General features: G+C 45.0%; 1 protein-coding gene and 1 long non-coding RNA gene across 8 annotated transcripts in view; one reads left to right on the top strand and one right to left on the bottom strand.

The window, feature by feature from the left end:
* LOC123614000 (uncharacterized) overlaps positions 1–10,870 on the bottom strand; it is a 287,572-nt gene extending 276,702 nt beyond the window's left edge. For all 3 annotated transcript variants that reach the window (XR_012501794.1, XR_012501795.1, XR_006721457.2), the window contains exon 1: positions 10,738–10,870. This is a non-coding gene — a long non-coding RNA (uncharacterized LOC123614000). The remainder of the gene's footprint in view (positions 1–10,737) is intronic.
* The window catches only part of ESRRG (estrogen related receptor gamma), a 580,276-nt gene continuing 567,806 nt past the window's right edge, over positions 9,719–22,188 (top strand). Inside the window, exons 1-2 of one of the 5 annotated variants that reach the window (XM_074351623.1) lie at positions 9,719–9,838; positions 11,751–11,830. Coding sequence is in view for 1 of the 5 variants with exons in the window: in XM_045509508.2 (XP_045365464.2) it covers positions 11,829–11,830 (2 nt within the window). In the remaining 4 variants the exon portion in view is untranslated. Of the gene's footprint in view, positions 9,839–10,779; positions 10,962–11,593; positions 11,831–22,188 lie in introns of those variants that run through there. The other 4 variants (XM_045509508.2, XM_074351624.1, XM_074351615.1 and 1 more) reach the window with 4 other exon arrangements.

The raw sequence follows: 22,188 nt of genomic DNA, 5'->3' as shown, positions 1-22,188 counted from the left end.
ATAGCACATGGTTAGGACAGACAGAGATAGAGATGACAGAACTGAAACGTTTCACAAATCAAAACTGCTTCCTGGTAACAAACAGGTGGCAGTCAGTCTGCAGAGCCTATTTAAGGAAAGAAATCCTCTTAAATGCTGACTTTGAAAGGTCTGGAAAGTAGCTCTAGTTTAAGCAATGAGGTCGATAAAGACCTTATGTGAAGTGTGAATTTTGGAGAACGAGAGCTTAGATTTGAGCACTTGGGCATTCTTTGCAATTGTTATTAAAAGCCCTTACACAAGGAAATGATTTCACTCCATCCTGACATGACAATTGGACACACAGAAAAAAAGGATGAAAGAAGAAGAATATAGGGCATTTCCTAAAGCTAACCATGGAAAAGAGTTTCAAAGTTTAATAACTAGGAAAAAAAAGTGTGGAAGTTCATATCCCCACTCTGTCATTTGTAATTGCTTGTACTATCTTTGCACTAATACGAAATCATTCCCATCCGTGGTATAAATTCAGTCATTCTCAAATAATCCTTTCACAGTCATTATGAAGTTTCTGCTTAGTTTGAATAAAAGTACACAGAGAGATAAAGGCCTCTGTAGACAAGGTCAGCCAGTTGCCTGTCAAGAGACCTCCGAGGGAGCAATCGCCAGGTCCAGAATACGCTCCTTAAATTCAGAAATGTGATTTTGACCCTATATCAAGACAGTGTTCACGTCTGAGGGTTAGACTCATGGTACCACAGCTAGCAAAGGACTGATGTATAAATAAGGAGTGTGCTTAAGAGTGTGGGCTTAAGGGGGGAGGGTACAACTCAGAGGTAGAGTGCATGCCGAGCACGCATGAGGTCCTGGGTTCAATCACCAGGACCTCCATTAAATAGATAAATAACATAAATCCTCCCCCCAAAAAAACCAAAAAACAGCCCCCCCAAAACAAAACAAACAAACAGACAAAAAGAGTGTGGGCTTAGAGTTTGAATCCTGGCCCATCCACTTAGCTGTATAATCTCCACAAGCCCTTTTTCTCTCCCCACCTGCCAAGTAGAGATAATAACTTGCTTTAAAGGTCATCCTTTTCAGATTATTTGGGAAATGTATGTAAACTGCTGGTCATAGAGTAAGCGCTGGATAAACGGTGGCTACAGACAGCTGGATGTACAGTGAGTGATGCTCTCAGTGTTCTAGGATCCAGGTCTTGGATATAGATGTTCAGTTTCTGGACCATTAGCCCCCTCTTACTTAACTGTCCCCTTTTGCCCAAAAGGCATTTTCTCAGAAAAGATAAAACACAATTGATCAGGCTTGTGCATACTACATCAAAAATCACACCCTAGTCTTGTATTTTGGAGATAATAGTTGTATCAGCTCATCTGGACTCTCGGGTGTCCCCTCAGCTGGCATATTTACAGGCATCTCCTTGGTAGACACTCACAGTGCTTAGTCACATGGTCACATTTTAATCTCTCAGTAGCCAACCTTATTTGCTTTCTTTCCAAATTGTTTAGGAGAATTTCACTCCCACCCTCAAGCCCTGCCAATAGTCCCCAGTTAAGGACTCTGAGTTATGCTTGCAGACAGACCCCCAGCTTAGATGGCCCAACCTGAGAGTGACATTTATTTTTGTAGTAAATAGTGTGAACAGCCCAGATAACTAGTCCAGACGGCTGCCATATACAAAGGCTTTCCCTAACCTAGTGTGTTTCAGATACATTTTAAGAAAAAGATAGGCATTATTTTCCCGTGCACGCGCATACTCAAACATCTGTTCTAAAATATCAAACTGAATGGTACCCACCGATTCCTAATGAAGACTGGCAGGTGTCTAGGAGTAAAGCACTTCTCTGTGTCTGTTTCCCCACCACCAAAACAAGGCTAACAGAGCCTACTTCATACACTGTGTGAGAACTGACTGGGAGGGTCTGTATAAAGCACTAGTGCAGGGTCTGGCATAGACTGAGAAGACTCCATAAATGATAGGGATGGTGGCAGTGGTAGAGACCACGGTGATGGAGAGAAATGAAACATATCATAAACCTTCTTCTCCATTAAGGCCATTTGTGTTTCCCAGCCATATACTATTTCATTGTTCCACTTAATGTAACACTAAAATGCTCCAAAATATGTTTGTCGTCTGTCTCAGAAACACCTCTTAGGGTTGATTTTCTTGTAATTATTCATGCTATTCACAAGGCTGTTTTCACATTTTGTGCCCCATGCACATTCCCTCATGGCTAATGGGTAGAAATTAAAATACTTATGGAAAAATTTTGCAAAGCAGCAAGACCTAGAGCTTAAGATCTGGGATATGCTACTAACTGCTTATTAACATTATAAAAGATAATTGATATTTATTATTTATTAAGAAACTTTATTTTATACAGCAGTTTTAGGCTCACAGTAAAACCTAAAAGCAGAAAGTATGGCGCTTCTATATACCCCTGCCCCCCGCCACATGAACAGCCTCCCCCGTGATCAACATCCCAACCCAGAGGGGTGCATTTGTTACAACTGATGGACCTATACGGTATTCTCACCAAAAGTCCATGGTTTACATTAGGGTTCATTCACTATTGGTGTTGTAGGTTCTATGGGTTTTGACAAATGTATGACATACATCCATGATTATAGCATCGTACAGAATATTTTCCCTTCCCTAAAAATCTTCTGTACTCTACCTATTTATCCCTCTTGCCCCTCTAATTCATGGCAACCACTGATCCTTTTACTGTCGCCACGATTTTGCCTTTTCCAGAATGTCCTATAGTTGGAATCATACAGTAGGTAGCCTTTTCAGATTGGCTTCTTTCACTTAGTGATATGCATTTAAGATTCCTCCGTACCTTTTTACAGCTCCATTACTTTTCCATTAGCCTACTGAGTGACCTCTTGGTTGCTTCCAAGTGTTAAGAATTATGAATAAAGCTGCTATAAACATCCATGTGCAGTATTTGTATAGACATAAGTCTTCAATTCTTTTGAGTAAATACCATGGAGTGTAATTGCTGGATTGTATGTAGGAATATGCTTGGTTCTGTAAGAAATTGCCAGGCTGTATTCCAAAGTGGCTGTACCATTTTGTACCCACCAGCAATGAAAGAGTGTTCTTATTGCTCCGTATTCTTACCAGCATGTGTTGTTGTCTGTGTTTTGGACTTTTGGCCATTCTAGTAAATGTGTAGTGTTATCTTATTTTAATTTGTGATTCTCTTGTGTGCGTTTTGGCAGATAGTGTCTTTTAAATAATTTTTCCATTTTATCTAGTTATCAAATTTGTGGGCACAGGGTTGTATAATAATAAATACCATAATAATATTCCTTTATTAAACTTTTAATATGTCCATGGGCTATGTCCTCGCTTCCATTTCTGATATTAGTAATTTGTGTTTTCTCTCTCTCTCTCTCTCTTTTTTTTTTTTTTTTTGGTTAGCTTGGCTAATGGTTTATCAATTTTGTTGAAATATATCTGAAAGACAAATGGATAAGCAAATAAGTAATTCCTTCAGATCCCCCATATCCTAAAGTCTACAGACACCATTAATATATCCAGACATGTTTCATATCAAAATCCAATCTGAAAGCAAACAAATTCTTTCTTTATCTTAAAGATAAAGAGAATACATATGAAGCAGAAGCATCTGATTTGTAAAAGTTTTACGTGACGTCCCAGTACCCAGGCAGGTACAGTAGTTTTCTTCATCGAGCCTAGGTTCTCCTTGTAGCCTCCATGAGGTATTTTTGCCCCCTGTCTCTGCTCTCTGATAAATCTTGCCGGAGAGGTTTCATTTGAATTGCAGGCATATACACCATTTCTTCTGTACTTCATGCTACAAGTAAGATGCACACTTTTAAAAGTAAATCTTTTTCTTTGGATAGTGCCAATTCATCCATATTCTCCTTTGTTCCTCTTGTCACTTCTGGCGCATAATTGTCCAGGGCCGGTCAGGATGGAGGATGTAATATTCAGCTCTTGAGCACGGACACAATTAATCACAAGATCAATTCTGGGCCATGTTCTAAACTAAACAACTAAGCTAACCAGCCCTAACAATTGGCTGTTCTAATTACCCCTGAAGTAATTAGTTGAATAAAATAGTGCGGCTGGTTATTTTTTCATTGTATAGTATCAAGCAATTATTTTTACTTTTATCCATATTCTACTGAACTTCTATTTTAAAGCTAAAGAATTAAAACAAAAACTTTTGTGCAATGGAGGACAGGAGAAATTTGTTCTGTAATACCTCAGACATCTAGAATTCAACTGAATGGCAGAGATCTTAACTACCTTTTGGTTAGGTCAAACCAACGCACTGGGGTATTTGCAAATGTCTGGAAACAAGACATAAAGGTAGATTATTATTTAGGCTCATGCATATTTATGTGTCATTGTACATGCACATTTGCATAAATGTATTGTACATGTACAGTTACACAATAGTGCATAATAGTTCCAACTATTTTAGGAAAAAAAGAGGTGAATGCTACTATTTTACTAATTATTGTTATTTCATTTTTTTCCTTTAAATACTTTCTCTGGAGACCAAAAAAGCTAAAAAAGTGGAGGAAAAGTCATAATGTCTCCAGTAGGGTATCTTCATTGGTCATCACAATTCCTGATAAGAATTATCATCTTGTTGTTTGCTTGTCTGTATGTGTGTGTGTAAGATTTTTGTTTCACTTTGTAATACACCTGCCATACACCAGTACTGTGAAAATCTGAGCATGATTACTCTCAAACAATTCCATCAGACACTGAATGTGAGCAGAAATAAGGGTGATTTTTTTTAATGTGCTTATGTTAGTCTCTTGGTTTGGGGTCCCTCTGCTTCCTAGTCACCCTGACTTGATGACTGCAATTTAAAATGTACAGTTGTCTTGTTAGAAAAAATTGCCTGAATGACTGAATACCATCAGATCCAGTTTCCTTCTGATTTCAATTTGACATCATGGTACTTGCTGTTTACAGACCACTGGGATTCAGAGAGAATCACACATGAAATAGAGTTTAGGTAAGATTAGATGCAGAAACTTGCTGTGGATAGTTGAAAGTGGCCTTTGCACTGCTCATACAACATCTTCCGGAAGCAAACATCTTCCCGAACTGCCCTTGTGGGATCTCCCATCATCACTACACGCCAGTGTGGTAAGGTCTTAGCTCACTCCATTCAAAAGTATTACTTCTATCATTTGTCAAGCAGTGAAGACAGATGACATAAAGGCAATGTGTCTAATGAAAAGTTTTTCTTTTAAGTCACTAAGCAAATTATCAGAAGAATGTGGATGACAATATCTTTTCCCGAAATATATAGTTGAACCTCCAAGGCTCCTTTCTCTGAATAATTCTTTCATTATATTTTATACACTGATAATCCATTATTATAATTTAAAAGATGTAACCAGGGAGGCAGGCTACTTCAAATATTCCAAAATTCTCAAAAGAAATAGGTGGTTGTCAGCCAGTTAGGTGCCAAGGACCTGAAGGACACAGGAAGATTCATGTATCTTTGAAGTCTATATGGTTCTCCAGTAAGCCACTTACCTACTTCCTTTGAGAAAGACAGAAGGGGGAAAAAAAGATAAATGCTCACAGGAACTGATGCTATCACACCGTGCAGCTGCTAATGCATATGGATGTGTCATGCAAATGTCCCTAGCAGAAACACATTCTTTAGTTTAAACCTGCAACCATATTCAGCAATAAAAGAGTTTCCAAATCAAACTGCTGACTCCTTTTTTTTTTCCCCTTATCAAAACACCCCAGCATACATCTTACGAGGCAGAGTAAATCAAAAGAACCAGCTGGAGTTACCAGCTCTTGTTTTTCCCTGGATATCAGGTGTGTGCTGCAATTTTGCAGATCAATTTGTGAGCTGAAATAAGTAGCTGTGGTCCACTAAACTCAGAAACAAAGCCTTTTGGGCGACGCTCCTGCTAACTTTCCAAAGGCCTTATCTTTGCAAAGGGATATTGTAATTTACCAACTGATGGGGATTTTTTCCTGACTAAAGATGTGTGTTGATTATACCTTTATCTGAATTTAAAAAGATCTGGAGGAACTCAGAGGAATACTGAGGATAGGACATTGTTCTCTTGTCTTTATCTTTTCTTTCCTTCTAGTTTTACATTTTGCAGATTCTCTGGTAAGTTGATATAAGAAGATTAAAGGGAAGGGCAAAAAAGGGAAAAAAGGAGAATAAGAATAAGAAAAAAAAAGGTGGAAGGAATTTGGGGAGCAATCTTGTCACATTAAATTTTCCAAAGCATCGACATAGTTACAGCATAGAGCTGAGAATTTATTGCGACATATACTTCTCCTCGTGCTGCCTCTGCATATTTATGGAAAAGTTCTGTATTGGGGAATGAAAAATGTCAAACAAGAAACTTCAACTGTTACCTGGAGGGGACATTAAACGGTAACTTGGGAGTGATTCACTCCAACTTTTTTTATGGCTGGGAGAAGGAACACCACTTTGACATTTTTTTTTATAGGAATGTATGCTGAGGCTAAGCACTTACAAGAGAGAGGCAGTTGAGATTAGATGCGGTAAGAGAAAATGAGTACGTATCTGGGGATTAACCCGCATTTGTGCTCTACAGGGAGGCAGGCAGGCTAGGCGCTCACTTGGAAGGCACCACTCCGGTGAAAAGCCATCAATTCTGAATGAAATTACTTAGGGTGAAATCGCATATCTGCAGGTGGCATCCTCGGCGCTGCGCTCCGGGTTTCTTGCTCCCTGCAGCCGGGATGTGACTGTCCTGGTTGGAAGATCTCTCTTGAATAGGCTTGTCTCCTGTGAACGGGCCCAGAGTCCTCAAAACAGCCACTAGTTTCCTTTGCCCTCGCCTTAAGAGCTCCACGCAGCGGGGTAAACCCACTCCTCTCTCTCAGATCTGGGACCCTGGAGTTTGCGGTTGAGCCTCGGAGAGCCCGGGGCGCAGGCGGGCGAGGAGGATGGGAGGAGGAAGGCCAGAACCGGAAAAGGCAGCGGCTGCGCGTTCTCTCCACCGGGATTCTCGGCCACCGCTTCTGTTCACTAATAGAGAACCCTGCCCATTCAAAAAAGCCAGGTTCCAGCCTTCAGCTCAGGCCCAGGGCAGGCTGGGTAGCAATGGCCTTGGGGGTCTTCCCTCCTATTCTCCCAACGCCCCCGCTCAGGGTCAAGTCACATTAAAGGATGTCAGAAGCTTGCTCCAGGAGCCGCTCATTTACTCTTTTGTCTTTGCTGTTTTCCTATTCGCCTATAGGCGAGAAAAACATTCACGGAAGGAGAGCGAACGTTTGCGGTTTGCACCCCCTCCCGCCCCTTGACGCAGGCAATTCCTCGCACGCATCTGGCGGCGCGGGCCGAGCGCCTTCCGTGCGGCTCATATACATATTTCGAGGGGGAGCCCAGGCGGCTGCTTCTTCGCCGGGTCAATGTGTTAATTAAAAGTTGGTCCGAGTTGGTCAGCACGCAGTCCCAGATGTGCTTAACAGCATGCAATTAACACATAAGGCAAATCTTTTTGAAGATATCAGAATTGAAACCCCCCCCAAGAAACTCTACCCCGCCCCCGCCCTGAACGTGAAATAGCAATGGCAAATAAGGGAAAAGTCATTAGAAGACGTAATTAAATGTGGGCCGCCGTTCTTGAAGGGGGTTGGGCTGGGGGAAAAAATTTTCCCTAAATCTATATATTTCAAAAATAAATAGCAAATTGATTTTTTTTTTCCTGCAGGACGTGCAGGCACGAGATCCGTTTCCCTGCGTTCCCACCCCATGTATATTAAACAGCCGGCGAGCGGCGGCCGCGCGGCGCGGTGACCTAGCGAGCGCCGGGAGTCCCCGGCCTCCGCGCGGGTCCCGGCGCCGCCGCCGCACTCGCCGACGATCGCGGAGGGGCCTCTTGCAGCCAGATTGGTTTCTACATCCAGGGATAATTACCGCACGCTCACTTGCATGGCGTCCTTTGCATTTTCCAAAGTGCTGGGAATGGGAGTGTGTGTGTGTGGTGACAGAGTCATTCTAGATAAAATAGATTCATATGAATAGTAAAAGTGTTGGTGGAGACAATATCACCATCGCCCCCAGCGGAGAAGCCGGTCCAGGTTCCAAGCCCGAGGCTGCTTCTGCCGGCTCGCGCCTGCCCGCAGTTTTCTACCTTATTTAGTTCCTTGCACTCGGGTCCCAGGCCTCAACCAGTTTGCTTCTATTTGTCTTTTAATTTGGACTGACTCATTTAATGTTTTTTTTCCCCTCATCTTAAAGAGCCAAAGACCCCGATCTGTTACCCTCCATTCTCCCCTCTATCCACAAACATGGGGGCATGAGCGCCTGTGCGCGTGTACGTACACACACACACACACACACACACACACACACACCACTCTGCAACTTCCTCACCTCACGGGGCTTGCGGAAGCCAGATGAGGACTCGGTGCCCAACTGGCCACCTTGATGCCACCAGAGCCTCTAGTAAACTTGGTTATCACCCTACACTTGTGTCCTAGGATGGTTTGGTTTCAGGGATGACATGTAGATTCCATCACCAACACCACCCAAATGGGGACCGGGGTAGCCATTCTAACCAATTAATTCTATGCGTACTATCTAAAGGGCATGCCTTACTGATGACACCTAATGAAGCAAATAATGGACTTGCGGTATCTTGGCTATTCATCTGGTCCTTCTAGAAACCTGGGTGTTAAGAGATGGATAGTGATGGATGGAGAGAAAGACAAAGAGAAAGGGAGAAGGAACGGGTAAGAAAAGAGGTCAGCTACAGATCCTCGGAAACGGATCAGATTTGTAGAGTGTCAGCCTTAAGAAGGCAGTCTGAGCCATAATTTAAACACGGGCAGTACCACTGTTAACTAGTGTCCCACAACTGCCCCCCCACCCCCACTCTGCCTCCCCGCTGCTCCCTTCTTTTCTCCCTTTTGTAGGATACAGAAGGTGAATAATGAAACCATTTTGCTAATAGTTTATGAGCCATGAGATTGGAAATGTGTATGGATAGACCGGAGCACCAGACTAAAATCATTTGAAAAAAGCGTGAGGCTTGGCAGGGAAAGAAACCCGCCGTGTCCTCTCTCCCCAGCCCCGAGCGCAATGGGACCGATGAGGTGGCCTCATGCCTCTCCGAACCATCCAAGGGCAGCGGCTTGGCCCGTCCTCCCGCCAGCCTCTTACCCTCCTCGTCTCCCCGAGGGGCTGGAGCGAGAGGGAGATGAATTGGGGCGATGGCGAGATAGAGCGAGCGGGAGATAATCGTTATCACCAGGATTTCTCTTCCAGTGATGGGATCTAAAAAGATTTATCACACTGGGCAGCTTTCCCCGAGACAGAAAACAATAGACTTCAACTTTGCACTTAACACACCCACGGGGACGCTGTCTGTACGTCTGTCATTTCTGTTCCCATAGGGCCTGTTCCCCTAGTACGAACACCCAGAACCTTCGAGAAACGCCACACGACCTCATTTGATTCCCACACTCGGCCCGCAAGGAGGTTCCCACCCGCTTTCTTTGCGGAGTTACTACAGTTTCAAGGCGTGGGCTCCAGGGGCGGGGTGTAGGGGGCTTTGCGGGATTCAGGGGAGTGGTGGGTGGGGTGAAAGGTGAGTTGCTGACCTGGACCCTCTCTTCCCAGTCCACAAAGGGGCCCGCAAAGCCTAGAGAAATCCTCGAAGCCAGCTCGAAACAGTGGCCCAAGCCAACGGCCCGCAAAAGACCGCCCCACATCTGGCGGAGCGTCCCGAGAGCGAGGGCGCGCGGGCGCGGGCGGGGGCGGGCTCGCTGGAGGCGCGGGCTCCCAGGCCGGGCTCCCCAGCCAGGTCAGCAATTGGAGCCGGAAGGCCGGGACAGGTACGTAGTCAGGGGAGCGCAAGCCAGACGCGAGCGGCCGGGGACGCCGGGGCTCCGTCCATTTGCCTGGGAGCACCCTCACGTTGGCTTGGGCCCGGGGCAGAGAGGCCAGCCCCGCGGGCTCGGGACCCGGGGGGAAGCGACCGAAGCGCGGCCGTCTGCGCGGCGCCCGGGGGAGCGCGGACTTTTGGTGACTGGAAAGCCGCGCGCGCCCGCCTACGTGGGGTCGGGGGCGGTGGGCTCACCCAGCAGGGAGAGCGGCCGCTGGAACCCCCTTAGACCTCTGCCTTTCCCCTCTCTTCCCAAACTCGGCTGGATTCTGAGAAAAACAAAATAACTTTTCCGTTCATGGGGGAGGAAATCGGCGGAAAGTGGTATTAGAAGAAGCGGGAACCCAGCAGCAACGCCTCCCCATCCCCCAATGCGTGGGGGACCCTCTTCGATTTTCTCTCGAGGGTAGGGGTAGAGGTGAGACACAAGGGGGCAGCTGGTGGTGCTGGGCGGGGGGCAGGCTGGGAAAGAGAGCACCACGGTTCTCCGGCTCCCCCCATCTCTTCCCCAGCTTGAGGCCGCCTTTAGCCCCCTTGGGCGGGCTTAGCCCCCTACTCTGCAGGCCTTGCGTTGAGAATGGAGCCTCCAAAGAGAATCAGTGCAACCTCCTTTTACCTGCAGACCCTCACCTGCAGCGGCTTCTATTTCAACAGCTCCCACACTCAGCCCCATTGGACTATTCTATTGATTCTGGTTGGTGAGAAATCCAGGATAAATTTAGTGAAGCAACCTCTTGAACTGGGGAGTGTGAAGTGGGGAGCTAATGTCTGTCGTCCTTGGGGTGGAGTCGGGGGAAGGACGCTTACATTTGAGGAAGCACCTGGAGTAAAAATGAAAATCGTACTAACCCAATCACCATTCGCAATCTGGCCCTGGCTCAAGGAAAGGGCGGGTGGGCGGCGAGTGGCGGTCACGACTCACAGTCACAGGGATCTCTTCCGGTCGCAGGTGTGCGCGGGCGAAAAGGCGGCCGGCCCTGTGGAGCTAGCGAGGACAACCCCAGGGCGCCGGCAGGAGGGCGCGCTTCCCTGAGCGCTTGCGGCCCCAAGGCAGGCGCGAACGTGACCCCGGGGTACGCCTCCGCAGCCCCCGGGGGTCAAGGCCGAGGGTTAACGTAAAGTTGCTGAGAGCCGGCTAATAGCCCTGAAGGGTTACAGTTACCCCCGGGAAAGGAACCTACACTCTAGGAACTCCTCTGTGCCTTCTGCACTCACCCTGTCGCACTTATCTCCTAAACGCGGAGTTACCTAAATTCCCGTCCTGGCTGTCCAGAAAAACCCCAAATCCTGGCATTCCCCGCTTTCCTTCTGTCACCCCCGTAATCCTCAGGGGAACCCGGCTCCGTGTTCCCCTCCCCCACCCTGCTTCTACTGCCAACCCCTAGAATCCTCACCCTCCTGGGTCTTTGCCCTTCCCAGCTGGTGTTTGAAGTGTCCCGCTGGGTAGAGGGTTGGGGGGGGGATAGCGAAGGTAGGTGGATAGGGAGGGTCAAAGAGGCAGAATGCCCCCCCCCCCGCAAAATAACAAAACTACTGGAAACTCTAATAAAACTAAATTCCACCCCCACTCTCCCGAATCTGCCCCCTTCCGAAATCCTGCCTGGTCAGTGGCCGGGGGTAGGCTAGGGAGGGGGGCTGGGTTGTCTCCCGGAAGGGGGATCTGGCGGCGCAGATTTACGCCCGCTCCTCTCATTTGTTAGTTGAGTCCGTCTAAAAGTTCGCTATTTATAGGCTACACGTGGCCGCCCGAATCCCCGCGCCCGCTTCCTTTGCAAAGTGAGAGAGGTCCCCGCGGCGCCCAGCGGCCGGTCTCGACCGTGTCCCGTGATTTGTTTTGTTTTGTTTCTGCTCTCACACCGCAGGCAGCCGTGGAGCAGATCGCCGGCAGCCCCGAAACCACCCACTCGCAGTAGTTGGGAGAGTGGCTCTGCAGTCGGACCATGTGAGTCTGCGTTTGACCCCACTACGCGCGCGTGGGCTGGCGGAAGCGGGGGAGGCGCCGCCTTGGGGCCGCCGCGCCCGAGCCCCTACGGCTGGCCTCCGCCTCCGCCTCGGCCCTTCGACCTCCAGCCCCTTTCTTCTTTCTCCTCCCCCTTTGATTTCTCCCTTCCCATTCTCTATTTCCGTGCTTCTCTGATTTTCCCCAGTTCTCAACTTCCAGCTGAGTTTGGGCACACAAAAAAAGAGAGGCAACTGGCCTTTACGCGGGAGGCGGGGTGGGCTGGGCGTGTGTGTTTCATAAAGTAGAAAACTGTGCGGGTCTAGGGGTGGGGGAGGCGAGTGCTGGAGACCGCCCGGGGCGCAGCCCCCGCGCGCGGGGGGGGAGGGGACGAGGCACGTTCTGAGCGAGAACTTTCCTTGTGCTGTATGGCACCGACTGCTGGATGGGAATGCAGTGCTCACGAAGCCTCGCCATTTGGGACCATCCCTCTGCGATGAGGGGACAGATGTCTTAAAATCTCGAACCGCCCGGGCGGAAAGGAGGAAAGGCCGTGGGCACTGGCTGAGGCTAGACGGTAAATAGGGTTAGGGTCAAGTCCCTAATTCCAGGTAGATTTGGGCGCTGCGTCGCCTTTCTCCCCCACGGCGGCGGGCAGGACTAGCTTGCGGACACGATAAGGGCGCGCGGATCGTGGCAGTCCGCGGGGCCTTGACCTTGTCTTCCTCTCCTACACGCTGGAGCCTTAGCCATGCTTCTGTGTTTTAGAACTTAGATGTCAAGGGAGCGGGGAGCAAGGCAGGCAGGATCTGTTTTCCGAGCCCCGGGGCGAGAGGAGCGCTGGGCGCGCGTCTCTGGTGCCGGGAAGGGCCGTGCGCGCCTGGCCGCGGCCAGGCCGGCTTTCTCGCAGGCGCCCGGCGGCAGCCATGAGACTCGCAAGGCTATTCAAACCACCCTTTCCCCTCCAGATCCCAAGCATGACATTTAGGGGGGCGGAGGGAGGAGAAGGTTGTGATTGAAAATAACCTAGGGCTGGAATCCGTTTGCCCGGAGATCTGAGCTCCAGCGCGGAGGTGGGGAGGAGTTAAGAACCAGTGACGGAAAAACCTGTGCCCTTGCTGATTAACTTCTTACCCGCCACCAATTTCTCCTCTCCCAATGGCTGTCACCGAATGCCCCTGTGGCCGAGCGCTCAGTTTGTCGTGTGGGTTGACTGGTGGGGAGCGAAGACCCAACACCGGTCTATGACTGTGTCACAGAGGGGACTTTACTTTCCAAAGTTTGTGCGCCCAGGGATCCCAGCACAGAAATGGGGGTGGGGTCTGATTCCGGCCCTGCTTTACTCCTGAGCTCACACTGCAGGGACAATCTGGTTCAGACGGGCCGGGGGCCGGCCATTCCTGGTCCAAAGCTGCCCGGATTCTCACCCTGGCCCGCCCAAAACAGCTTGCAAAACTCGACTGCCAAGTTAGAAGCAGAGGCGAGTTCCTGCTACTATCCCTGGGCCGCAGGCGGGGTAATAGGTAGATGTCAAATTTATTAGAACTTTATAGCCAGAAACTAGTGGCAGGGACCCATCAGTGTCGGAATTCGGAGGTAGGGGTGCGATGTCTTAGCATCTCTCCCCCACTCCTTTCCCCGAAAGTAAATGCCACCTCAGCTCTCCTGTTACGGGTTTGTGTGAGCCCGTAGGCTTTCCCTAAGTCCTAAGAGGAAGAAAAGGCAGGAAGGAGATAGAAGTAAGAAAGATGGAAGTTAAGAGGAAACTGACAAGAGGGAATAAAAGGAAAAGTGTGCTCTGTAGCTGGCTGTTTGTCCGTCCTCCTTGTCGCCTTGGAAATGAGCACACAGTTTTCACGAGCGCTGGAGTTAGCCCAAGAGCAACCACCCCCACCCCGTGTTCTCTGACCTTGGCCGGCTGGTGGGTGCGCGTCTGCCCCGCGCTCCGACTCGCGCTTCTCAGTTTCCCCAGCTCCCGAACCTCAACCTCCTTCAAATTCCCTGTCCCCAGTGCTCTGTGACACGCGTCGCCCAGGAGCTGGTCAAAGACGGAGAAGGCCTAGCGTGCCCTCTCCGCAACCCCTGCGATCCTAATGTGACCGAGAATCTGGCGCCAGCAGGTGCGTACCGCGCGCCTGGCTCGGGAAAGCAGTGGCAGAGCAGTGCTCGCCTAAATCATTCTGCTCTAAGGAATTTTGAGATCCAGTAGGGCTCCGCCTTCTCCACCCTCGTCTCTAATGGGAACTTAGACGCTGGGAGTTTTCTCGGCTCAGAGAATTAAAATAACCTTGCCCTGAGCTCTGGCTTAGTTCTCTTGGCTGGGATGCTCTAGGTTCTTGCAGTTCTGCCTTCAGGCTGCAGGTTCTTTTCTGTCCCTGTCCTTCCTCGCTCTGTCTCTGTTCCGTCGCCTGTAGATTTCTGGGGCTTTACTCACACCCCAAATTCTCTTCCTCAATGTGGGCAAAGATGACCTTCCACCATCAAGACAAAATGAGAGAATAAACTCTGTATGGAAGGAGGTGAGGATAGAGAACAGGGAGGCCTATTCATTTCCAAATGAACTAATTGCAAGGAAGAAGAAATTCCAGTCTCTCCAGATAACTCACGTTTTCAAGGAACTCTGGAAAGAGACAAGACAAGGGATTGTCCTTCTACAAATTCTTCAGGTCTGTGATCTATAAATGTTAAGGGGTGATGCAGGGGAGATTGGCAGAAAAGGCAGAGCAGGCCTTGCCTTTCTTGGGTGATCTCAGATCATGGTTATAGGCAGTGGTCCCCATTTTATGAATAATCAGAGCATAAGCACCTGACAGTGCTTAAGCCCTGCTATTCGTGGTGCTCTGAGCTGCTGTGTCTCGGAGGAGCCATGATCATCTTGAAGTGACTCTAACCAAGAGAGCTTCATGAGCCCTGAAAATTTCAGTGGCGATGTGTCAGTCCCTGTCTTCTTCAGCTTTACCTTCAATCTCTTGGCCACCACCCTGTCCCTCTCTTCAGTGTGGTGAGGTCATCTGGGGACGAAAACGGAGCTCAGAACCAACTCCAGTGGCCCCCCTCTCCCTTTCCCCAGCTAGACCTTTGGCTCTGCTGGGTGTGTACGGATGGATGAAGGCAGTGGTCAATTTTCCTAAAAGGTGGAGCAATTCCTTTCCTTCTGCTCATGAACAGTCTTTCTTGGGTGAGTCACCCCAGGACTCCAGCCATTCCTAACCTCTGTCATGAATTCCTAACTTACGTGTTCTCCCTTATAGAGACTTCTCTAAGGAAGCAGTGAAACCTTAAAGGCTCTGAGTCCAATTTCCTTCCAGGAGTTCAGTTGATCAAAAACTTGCACAAATCTGGGCAAAGAGCTGAGGACTGAAAGGTCAGTGGAAGGAGAGGTTGGGGAGAACCCAGAGAAGAACCAAGTGACTATTTGACAAGGAATTTCTATGAACGCCATGCTTTCTTCTCATGTCTCACTAGTTTAACTTCACACTTCCCCCCTTAAGTGAAGAAATAGAATTCTCTCCTTATGGGACTATGGTGGCCACGTGTTCAGATGTATGTTCTGGCCAAGCATTTTCAGAATTTGACCACTGAATACCTGTGCGGCCTGTGAAGTCTTCTGTTTACTCTTCAATCTCACTTAATTTTGACATAAAATAGAATCATTTCTTTTCATCAAGTTCTTGCTCACCTTCAGCTGGTTGGTTTCAGTTTCCATATTTCTCAAATTTCCTTACAATAACAGTACATGAGCCAGATATGCTTAGCTTCTCTGAGACGAGATTTTTCCTCCTACAGTTCTCCAGACAGTTCTGGCTAAAACCGCCTTTGCTTCCACTTGAAAGAGACACATACTTGAAATTGAGGGGCTTTTTTAAAACCCCAGTTATCCCAATGCTTGTTCTTTTTTTGCTCCCTTTCTTTCTGATTGGAAGAAACCTCGTCATAGTAACATTTAAATGTAGTCATGTTACAGATGATAAACATGGCTTCTTATGTAGGAAGTTTTTTTTTTGAGATTTTAAAAACCAAAACTCAGGTGTTTAACATAATTTCAGGAAACGGTATCTTTGAAATTCATTGAAAACTAGATTCATCTGCAGAACTTTCCCTTTAACTTTGTCATGTTTTCTTTAGTTATAGCCTCTGATCTAACTGAATCTGCCATCAGCTGCTTTACAAGTATATATTCAAAATGAGGTTTTTTTCCAGCTTTAAAAGTCTTTCCGCATTTTCCCATGTGTCACCTAGCTGACATGAAAGTTTGCAGCTCAGAAAAATTAAGTTTGAAGCATATAATATATTCTAATGAGCCATTTGTATAATCTCTATTTTATTGTTAACATTTTAATAGTTAAAAAGCCATTTTGGGGGGAAGAAAATAAATGTCTTCTTTTTGGGGGAGGCTTACTGAGTAGTTAGTTTTTCTTCAGTTTTTAAATTTTTTCTATCAGATATATCATTGTCTCCTGTTCATTTATGTCATGTAAATTAATGAAAGATTTAAATGACTGACTTAGGATAAATTATATCCTTCTTCTTACCGGAGTCATCAATATGCTGTTATTTCAAATTTAACATTTCAGTGTAATTTAGAACAGTGAAGGTTCCCACATATACTCATTAACCGGTGCTGGCCAGATTGGCTAAAGTATTGACAAGAAACATTTGGAAGTGGAGATGTAACATCAGAAAAGCTCATGTTTCTACTAGTATACTGATGAACCAAGAATGCCATTGAAGAGCAAAAGGGTTAATGACACATGGTGCAGCGAAATAAAGGAAACAGGACAACATGATCTTCTCAGTGCGGTAGTTCAGTCCTTCACATCCTTTGAGTGATGCACTGTGTGAAGAAACTTCTCGCTTTTCCTAGTGGGGATGCAAGCCAGTATTTTTTTTTTTTAATGGGGTGAAATTTCAGATACAATAAAATTCAACGTTTAAATTGTTTTAAAGCATACAGTGTAACGGCTTTTTACTGCATTCACAGTGCTGTGCAATCATCACCGCTATTTAAGTCCAGAACATTTTCATCACCCCAAAAGGAAACCCTGTATTGCCAAGCAGTCCCCTCCCTCCTCTCTCCTCCTGACTCCTGACAACCACTGATCTACATTCTGTCTCTGGATCTGCCTGTTCCTGACATTTTATAACTGAAGTCATTTAACATCTGACCTTTGTGCTTGGCTTCTTTCACTGAACGTAACTGTTTTCAAGGTTCATCCATGTTGCAGCCTGTGTCAGGGGTTCATTCCTCTTTATGGCTGAATCATATTTGATTTTCTGGATGTACCACATTATGTTGATGGACATTTGAGTTGTTTCTACTTTTTTGGCTATTATAAATAATCCTGCTATGAACATTCCTTGCAAGATTTGTTTGAACATATGTTCCAGGTCTTTGCTTGGGTCATATTGTAACTCTGTTTAACTTTTTGAGGAATCACCATACTGATTTCCACAATGGCTGTACCAGAAAATGTCTAAGTATTTGAATTTCTCCATATCTTTGCCAACATTTATTTTATTTTCAGTTAAAGTATAGCCATATTTGTGGGTATAAGTGTTACCTTACTGTGGATTTTTTTATAAAGATTTTAAAAGAAATTTGGGGGGGCAGGTAATTAGGTTTATTTATTTATTTATCATAATATAGTCACTTAATGATCTTCTGTCAATTTCTGGTGTACAGCACAATATTTCAGTCATACATGAACATATATATATTCATTTTCATATTCTTTTTCATTATAGGTTACTACAAGATATTGAATATAATTCCCCATGCTATGTAGTACAAACTTGTTGTTTATCTATTTTATATATAGTAGTTAGTATCTGTAAATCTCTAACTCCTGTTTTATCCCTTCCAACCCCCTTAACCCCTTGGTAGCCATAAGTTTGTTTTCTGTGTCTCTGAGTCTGTTTCTGTTGTGTAAATAAGTTTGTGTCTTTTTTTTTTTTAGTTTCTATGTATAAGTGATAGAATATGGTATTTTTCTTTCTATTTCTGGCTTACTTTACTTAGAATGACGATCTCCAGGCCCATCCATGTTGCTGCAAATGGCGTTATTTTATTCTTTTTATGGCTGAGTAGTATTCCATTATATAAATATACCACACCTTCTTTATTCATTCATCTGTCGAGGGACACTTAGGTTGCTTCCATGTCTTGGCTATTGTAAATAGTAAAGCTATGAACATTGGGGTGGATGTGTTTTTTTGAATTTGAGTTCCCTCAGGATATATGCCCAGGAATGGAATTGCTGGATCATATGGTAAGTTATTTTTGGTTTTTAAAGGAATCTCCATACTGTTTTACATAATGGCTGCACCAAACTACATTCCCACCAACAGTGTAGTAGGGTTCCCTTTTCTCCACACCCTCTCCAGTATTTATTGTTTGTGGACTTTTGAATGATGGCCATTCTGACATTTTGAGTTTATTTTTGTGTATAGTGTGAGGGAATATTCTAACTTCATTGATTTACATGCGGCTGTATATATTTATTTATTCTAATGGAGGTAGTGGGGATTGAACCCAGGACCTCTTGCACATTAAGCATGTGCTCTACCACTGAGCTATGCTCTCCCCTCATCACTGTGATTTTCATTTGTGTTTTCCTAATGACCAATTATGCTGAATATCTTTTCATGTGCTTTTGACCATTTGAGTATCTCTCTTGAATAAATGTCTATTCATGGTCTTTTCCCCCTTTCAAATTGGGTTGTTTGTTTTTTGTTGTTGAACTGTAAGATTTCTTTATTCTGAATTCTAGCTCCATATCAGATATATAATTTGCAAATATTTATATTTTCTCTCATTCTCTGGGTTGTTTTTTCACCTTCTTGATATTGCTCTGCAATTCATAGAAGTTTTTAATTTTGATAAAGTTCAATTTAGTAGAAGTTACTTTTAACAATAGATGCATTCCTCATCCATGAGAAGACTCGGATTAAACATAACACAAAACCAAAATTTTAAATGCCAAACCCTAAAAAAAGAGAAAACACTTCTGTAACGCTCAAAGAGCAACTTTTTCAGATGAATATTATCAAGGAGTGCGTAAAGTTACTGCTGTTGTACAAGAAAAGGAAACAGTTGTGGCTACATTGACCTTTTTCTTCAAAGAAGTCCTGAGTTATTCAGGACCTGCTGAATGAGATCTTTTATCTCAAGATGACAGTACTTGCTGTTTTTTTTTTTTTAAATTATCATTATCAAATTCATCCACCAAGGAATTTCAGATAGTCTCCTCTGTTTAAATGACATTAAGGATCTGCCTTAAACCAACAACAACCAGGAAAATCAAAGAAAAGTTTGGCAGGGTATTTCTAACCTAGCAATTTCTAACACACAGCCACATACAGGCTGTGTCGTCAGGGGATACACTTGTAAAGTTCCTGGGAGAAAGGTCTTAGAGTCAGAGAGAAGAGAAACTAAATTGTTGGAGGACATTTGAGAAATACAGATTAATAAAAAAGGAAGAATATATATAAATGGACATTACTGAGTGTATAGGCTTTGCCTATTGTCTCCAATTGGCTGTTTTAGGTAATTAGTTTATGGGTTAAAAATGACCAAACAGTGGTTTGAACCAGCTCTTCGTTTTGTTTTAATTATTTAGTTATTGAAGAAGAAGGCCTATGGTGAACACTGGTGTACACATCTCTGATTTTGTCCATTAGAAGTCTTGGACCAGATTCCAACACCTGCCATTTTATGGAATATTGTATTTGACAAACCACTGGACACCTTCACCCTCTGGTTATTGTAGGGAGAAATGGAATAATACATGTGAAAGTTAAAAGGCATTTGAAGTTTTAGTGTGTGTTTTCTTGTTTATGAAGCACTTACAATGTACCAGGCATTGTCCTAAGACTTAATAAATATTAAAAAATTAAGTCCTCAAACAACCCCATGAGGTGGGGACTGTAATTTCTTCCCATACTATGGGTGAGAAAACTGAAGCATGGAGGTTTTATGTAACTTGCCCAAGGTCATAGAGCCAGTAAGTGGCAGAGTTAGATTTTGAACCCAGGTGGTCTGGCTCCAGAATCCATGTTCTTATGAGTACATCATGTTGCTTACATTTAAAATCTTGAGATTTCAAATGAAAATTAGAGTCTCTATATTAATCAATTCAATCAGTATTTATTGAGTACTTATTATTTGCCAGACTTCTCTTGAAACACGGGGAAGTCCAGGAATGCTGGAGCTGTGTTACTGCTTTCTCTCTTGGGGACAGCCAGAAGGAGTCCAGTTGTCACTGCCATCTTTTGATGAGGTCACCAGACTTGGCTCGATTCATTCACTTGTTTACCTGAATGAGTCCTGTAATCGATCACATTTGTTACTGCTAACATGAGACATAGGCAAGGAAAATAGATCACAACCAAAATATCAAGCAGAAAGGCAATAGTAAACAGAGAAAATAAACATCATGGCATGAATTTAGTTTTGCAAAGTTCTCTCACTGCTATCATTAACCACAGATAAATGAGCCAAAGAGATTTCTTGGGCACTGCCTGAATGCTTGAGCTGTGGAACAAGCACTTTTAAAATTTAGAAGTTTAAAATCAGAGGAGCAATAAAACCCAACATACACACACACAATTATATAAATTAATATCTATGAGAAAAAATGCAAATCCCACTAATTGGAAATCTTTAATAATTAGTCTGTTAAGCAGAGATCTTTCATTCATAGAGTTGGTTTCAATATTTCACACACAAAAGGTAAATAACAAGTAATATCAGATCTATTCCAAAAAAGTCTTCAATACGTGCCACAAAGTGGGGAAATAGTCAACCCTATCTCTTGTGGTTATGGATTCATGCAGTATGGCGGTGTCCATAGCAAGTACCCTGAAGGCTGCAGGCTCCAGAAGAATCTTCTGAATGGAAAGAGAATGAAATATGTCGAGTACTATATTATCATTATGTATATTCCATTGTATCCTGATTTTTGAGCAAGGGTTAATTATTATGAGGGTACTTGATAAGCAAGAACCTTCCTCTTACAGATGCCAACCAAGGAGTTTACTCCAGCTCTTTGTTAACTTGAGAGTGAAGAGTCCACTTTTCAAAGGTCTGGTACCAAGCAGAGGAAGTACTGCAGCACTCGATGTGTTGTGGTTAGTGTCCCACGGTTGGGCTGTCACCGTGATGTGGCCAAAACTGGGCCCATAAGCAGGAGCCAGATGTTCTGCAGAACAGTTTGCCAGGCTGACTGGCACGGATGCACACAGCACTGTCGGTCCGGCCCTGTTTTATTCTGTTTTTGAATCATCAGCAGGTTAAGCCCTTTCTGTGTTGAACGCTTGCTGTGATGTCATTGTTTCATCTGTAGGATTAGGATGAACTTGTTGATTCGCTGAACAGTGAGGAGTACCTGCCAGCTCTCTCCTTGTACAGTGCTGTGAGGTGGGTGTGGTGGTAGCTAGGAAGACAGGTTAAGAGACGTATTATGAATCCCATAGAGAGAAAGTGAGGCTTTGAGATGACTGGCCATGGCGGCACAAATGGTGAGGGTGCAGATTTGGCCCCAAACCCCAGGCTCCTGATTCCAAGTCAAGGGCTCCTCTCCCACAGGGTCTCTTGATCAGCACTTTTGAGAGTATGTTTCGCCTAAAGCCCTATGTCAGAATAACCTGGGCTATTTGTATAAAATGCAGAGTCCTGAGTCCTGCTCTGGAAATACTGACTCCCCAGGACTCAGCATTTTTAATAATCCTCTCAATAAATTTTTGTACACAGTAAGATTTAGGCTTTGCTGGTCAAAATACTAAAATGTAGAAATACTTGGTTAGTTAATTTGACATTAAGACAGTTTGAGGAGAAAACAGAAATTTTCTGACCACAAACAATAAATGCCAGTGTACTCTTAACAGCTGCCTCACAAAATGGGATTTAAATAAGAGAGTCGAAGCGATCCTCCCATTTGTGGAGGTGGTTCTTATTTGAAGTATTCCATGGAAGTGTGACATTTTCATCACATCATTTTATAATGCATGTTCTGTGGGACCCTACTTCCTTGGGTATTCATTAATTCAGTGAATATTAACTAAAACATCAAGTACTGTGCTAAACGCTTGAGGACCAACAGTGAGGGAAACAGCAGAGACCCCGACCTCATGGTACCGTCTACTGAGGGAAGATGTTAATAGATATTTTGTCCTGTAGCCTTTTTAGTAGACAAATACAGTTGTGAAATAATGGGTTTAATGGATTTCTTCAGAAACAGGTACGTTTCAGAGCCTTCTATGTACCTAACATGTGCTGCAGTATCTGGGAGAGGATGATTGCATGTGACGTTTTCCAGACATGATAGCATCCTTCACGTGAAGAGCACCTCCTCGACCTAGTG

This window comes from Camelus bactrianus, chromosome 23 (genome assembly GCF_048773025.1).
Source record: "Camelus bactrianus isolate YW-2024 breed Bactrian camel chromosome 23, ASM4877302v1, whole genome shotgun sequence".
Classification (NCBI taxonomy): Eukaryota; Metazoa; Chordata; class Mammalia; order Artiodactyla; family Camelidae; genus Camelus; species Camelus bactrianus.
This window is presented reverse-complemented; position numbering and strand designations above follow the sequence as displayed.